General features: G+C 52.5%; 1 protein-coding gene across 1 annotated transcript in view; it reads left to right on the top strand.

The window, feature by feature from the left end:
- CCDC159 (coiled-coil domain containing 159) overlaps positions 1-4,243 on the top strand; it is a 14,583-nt gene extending 10,340 nt beyond the window's left edge. Inside the window, exons 10-13 of the mRNA XM_045290372.1 lie at positions 3,038-3,150; positions 3,249-3,331; positions 3,942-4,058; positions 4,172-4,243. Of these exons, the coding sequence (XP_045146307.1) occupies positions 3,038-3,150; positions 3,249-3,331; positions 3,942-4,058; positions 4,172-4,176 (318 nt within the window). The 3' untranslated portion in view covers positions 4,177-4,243. The remainder of the gene's footprint in view (positions 1-3,037; positions 3,151-3,248; positions 3,332-3,941; positions 4,059-4,171) is intronic.
- Positions 4,244-4,676: the final 433 nt, after the last annotated feature.

Raw genomic sequence — 4,676 nt, 5'->3', positions numbered from 1 at the left:
CAATGTAAAGACAAACAACATCTTCCATAAATGGTGGAACAATTGATGGTATTTGGAATTTCATTTGACTTGGATCCACAATCAACACTCATGGAAGCAGCAGTCAAGAGATCAGATGATGCCTTGTACTGGATCATTCTGTGTCACCCACCAAAAATCGAGAACAAAAGGTCACTTGGAGGACTAACGGACACTTGTACCAAGAGCCATAGCATTTTCAGTCACCTCTTAGTCATGTACAAGCTGGACAATGAATAAGGAAGACCACCGAAGAACCGATGCCTTTGAAAGGTGGTGTCATAAAGAATAATGAAAGAGAACGATGATGGCAACAAAGGTACAAATGTGCTTGACACAATGGATGGGTGTATGGAAGTGATAAGAGTTGTATGAGCCCCCAATAAAATGATTAAAGGAAAACAAAGAATATTGAAAGGATCATAAATTGCCCAAAGAACAAACATTTGCTTTGAAGGAAGTACAGCCAAAATGCTCCTTAGAGCTGAGAATGGTGAGCCTCCATCTCACTTACTTTGGACTGGTCTTTCCTGATAACATGGATGGAAAGGAACATCATCTTTGGCAAAGTAATTGCTGTCATGCAGTGCCACGCGATGGTTCTGACGCACAGCGCCCCTGTGGTCAACAGAACAGAACACTGCCTGAGCCTGCATCATCCTCACAATTGTCCCCATGCTTGAGCCCATGGTCGCAGCCACTGTGTCCATCCATCTCATCAAGGGCCTTCCTCTTTTTGGCCGCCCCTCCACTTTACCAAACATGACGTCCTTCTCCAGGGACCGGTCTCTCCTGACAACGCGCCCCGAGTATATAAGTCAGAGTCTTGCGGTCCTCGCCTCTAAGGAGCCCTCTGGTTGTACTTCTTACAAGGCAGATAAGTCTGTCCTTTGAGCAGTCCGCGATACTCTCAATCTGCTTCTCCAGCACCACAGTTCAAATGAAAATAGAGGGTCAGCAAAAAAGAGGAAGACCCTCAAGGCCATGGGTTGACACAGTGGCCGTGACAACAGGCTCAGTCGTGTCTGTAGGAATAGGTCATGTTTCTTCTGTTGGGCACAGGGTCCCGGGGAGTCAGAGGTGGCTCGATGGCGCCTAGCCAGAAGCGGCCATCCTCACAGCTGGACCGAGAAGCAACATCCTGATGAACAGAGAAACGATTTAGGGGGTGAATGATTTCATTTGACTTGGTTCTCCATCGACACCCGTGGGAGCCGCAATCCAGCTATGCAATGACATGTTGCATTGGGTGCACCGGCTCCCATTGACCTCTTTCGCGTGTTAAAAAAGCAAAGCGGTCCCTTTGAAGACTGAGGCCTGCCTGACGGAAGCTAAGGTGCTCTTGGGCCTCGTCCTGGGCGTGTGAAAGCTGGCTGAGAAAGGAGCCTGCAGAAAACTGTGCCTTGGAACGGTGAGCTGGGTGGAGATGACTGAACTTGAAGACAGACCTGTCCGAAGAAGCAACCAATCTGTCCTGGAGGAAGCACAGCCAGGGTGCTCCTTAGAAGGGAGGGTGGTGAGAGGACATCTCAGGAGGGAATGGTCCCTGGGGAAGGACAGCCTCCTTGGTAAGTAGAGGGTCCCAGAAAAAGACCCTCAAAGCGATGTATTGATTGGCATCGGGGCTACACAAATGGGCTTAAACTTAGGATGTCCGTGAAGGTGGCGCAGGACCGGGCGGTGTTCTGTTCTGTTGGACACCCAGTAGCTGAGTCGGGTTTGTTGCGAGACATAATCCAGACTGAAGGTCTTCACTTTCATCCAACAAGGTTGTATTATCTGCTTAAAAGTCTTTCCTCCAATCCTGATGCCACGTTCTTCATATAATCCACTTTTTCAGGATGATTGTCTTGGAGTACAGATGAAGAAGTATGGGGAAAGGACACCACCCTGATGCTCACTTTTCCTGATGTCAAGCCGTGCAGTGGGCCCTTGTTCCATTGGAAAAGCTGCCTCTTGTTCTGCGTACAGCTTCCACGTGAGCACAATTAAGTGTTCTGCACGTCCCGTTCTTCACAACAGTATCCATAATGCGTTATAACCCACACAGACAAAGATGCCTTTGAAAAAAATCAATAAAGCACCGGTAAACATCTTCCTGGTATTTTCTGTTCACACTCAGCTCCATAGCAACTAACAAAAGCAACAAGCACTTGGAAGGAGTCCCTGCAGGGGGTCGGGGGGTGCAAAGGCTTAACACACAGCCGCGAACCTAAGGGCTGGGGGTTCAGCTCTATGGAGAGGCAGCTCAGGAAAAACAAAACGACCACAGCAGCCTGACGATACCTTACATGGAAGACCAAGGAACAATCAAGGCCTTTGAAGTGTGCTGCTGGCCAGGAATATTGAAGGACCCATGGACTGCCAAAAGAACAAACAGATCTGTCCTGGAAGAAGTACAGCCAGCATGCTCCTCAGAGGCAAGGCTGGCAAAGACTTCTGGACTCTGGACCTGTGGACAGGACAGACCCGTCCCTGGAGAAGGACAGCATGCTTGGTAAAGTAGAAGGAAGGCGGAGAAGATGAAGATCCTAGAGAAGATGGATGGACAACTGGCTGTCCCCGGGGCTCGGGCATCAGAGCAGTTGTGAGGATGGTGAAGGACCAGGTGGTAGTTCGTTCTGTTAGGGTGCTATAACTCGATAGCACCCAGCAGCAACTTGAGACAATGCAGCCATGGGCAACCCCACAGAGCACAGTTCTACGGTAGCACACGCGAGACCACCAGGAGTCAGGATTTACTCAACTGCAGCCCGTTGTTAAGGAGTCTAGTTTATATTAAGTGCTCTGTAACCTTTTATCCAGGTGCCCTGTCAGCTTCAGTTGCTAACCAACCACTGGCGGCTCGCTGGAGCAAAGACCTGACCATCTGCTTCTGTCGAGTCGGCCGCCCTGGAAGCCCTAGCGGGGCAGTTCCACTCTGGCCTCTAGAGTCCCTGAGAATTGTAACTGACTCCATGGTAACAGGTTAACCTCTCACCCCCATCCTCACCGGTGTCCTCTCCTCTTCTGGCCCCAGGTCCTGACCAAGATGAAGCAACAGGGGTTGGAGGCCTGGCTAGAGCCCGAGGAGATGCTGAGCAGTGGCAGCTCTTGGAAGGACAGCCTCCACAAGGAGCTGAGTGACCTATGGTGATGCCCAGCTTGGCCAAGGACCCTCAGAGGACCTACTTCCTGAGGGAGTTAGCAGGGAGCCACTAGCATCTAGACCAGCTCTCTTTTCTCCGCAGGTCGGCTGTGCACTCGCTACAGAACTCCGTCGACGGCTTCACCATTTCCTCGGGGGGACGCCATAAGGCTTCCAGCTTCAGGGGTGAGGGGGGCTCCCTCTCCAGCTTCGCACATGGGGGTCACACTCACGGGTCTTATTTGGGGTCATATTTGGAAGGTCTTCTCTAGTGGTCACTTTGAGGTGATGTTGCAAGGTCACAGTAAAGAGTGAGTGGGAATTGGGGGGCGGAGGAATGGAGTGGGGTGGGTTCCCCCAGGAGTGACATCCAGGTTTCCTGGGGATCATTTTTAAGGCTTATCAGGATCCCGTTCCAGGAGCCCTAGGGGTGTGGTGCTTATGCGTTGGGCTGCGAATCACAGGGTCAGTAGTTTGAAACCACCAGCCTCTCTGCGGGAGAAAGATGGGGCTTCCTGCGTCTCTAATGAGTGACAGTCTCAGAAACCCACAGGGACAGTTCTACCCTGTCCTATTGGGTCGCTAGGCGTTTGCATGACCCGATGGCAGTGAGAGGACTCCACTGCAAGGGTCATTAAGGTCAGAGTTTGGTGTCATGTCTGATCACCTGGTGTCATGTCTGATCACCTGGAAGGTCCGACAAGGATCAAAGGCTCACGTATAGAGCCTCCTGGAGGGTCACACGCAGGGTTTGCGGATGAGGGGCCAGAATCGCTCGCACCTGTCCTCCCCACAGGCCACAAGGGGCACCGCTGCTTGAGCCCGCCACCCGCCTCCTGGGACTCAGATTCAGACTCAGACCACAACCCTTCTTCTCAGCCACCTTCGAGCAGGAGCCGTCCCTTCCCATCCGGTACCTGTCCTCCCTGGCCACAGCCCCTGGGGATCCTGGGCTTCTGGTCCCCAAGCCCAAACCTGGGAGTCCCCTGGAGAAGGGGGAGCCGTGACCCTCCCCTCTCTCCACAGCCTGAGCAGGCCGGCTCTGCTCCTCCAGGAAGGCCCTTCCAGAGAGAAAATAAAGTCGCAGACCCTCTTCCAGCGCCTGCCTGTTTGTCCTGTTGCTTTCAGCGCTGCGGCTCACCCCCCACCCCCACCCCTCCATTTACCTCTCCAGTGCCCAGAGGGTGACCGATACCAGCGACTGTCCAGCAAGGGTGGGCCTGGGCTCAGGGGATAGCGTGAAGCCAGATTTAGACTCTGAATCAGACCAGGGGCACCAGACAGGCTTTCCCACCCTGGCACTTAAACTTCCTCTTGGGGGAATCTGAACTGCTGCCCACCTTGCCCAAAAAGGAGCCACGGAGGCATCGTGGTTTTGTGGCGAGCTGCAAACGGTCAAGTCAGTGGTTCGAAGCCACCAGCCCGTTTGAGAGAGGAAGATGAGGCTTTCTATCCTATAACGAGTTACAGTCACAGAAACTCACATAGGAAGGGTTGTTATGAGTCGGTATTGACTCTATTGTAAGGTGTT

This window comes from Echinops telfairi, unplaced genomic scaffold (genome assembly GCF_000313985.2).
Source record: "Echinops telfairi isolate 266 unplaced genomic scaffold, ASM31398v2 ScPeMD7_36;HRSCAF=134, whole genome shotgun sequence".
NCBI classification, from domain to species: domain Eukaryota; kingdom Metazoa; phylum Chordata; class Mammalia; order Afrosoricida; family Tenrecidae; genus Echinops; species Echinops telfairi.
Note: the sequence above shows the minus strand (reverse complement) of the source record. Positions and strands in the feature narration are given on the sequence as shown.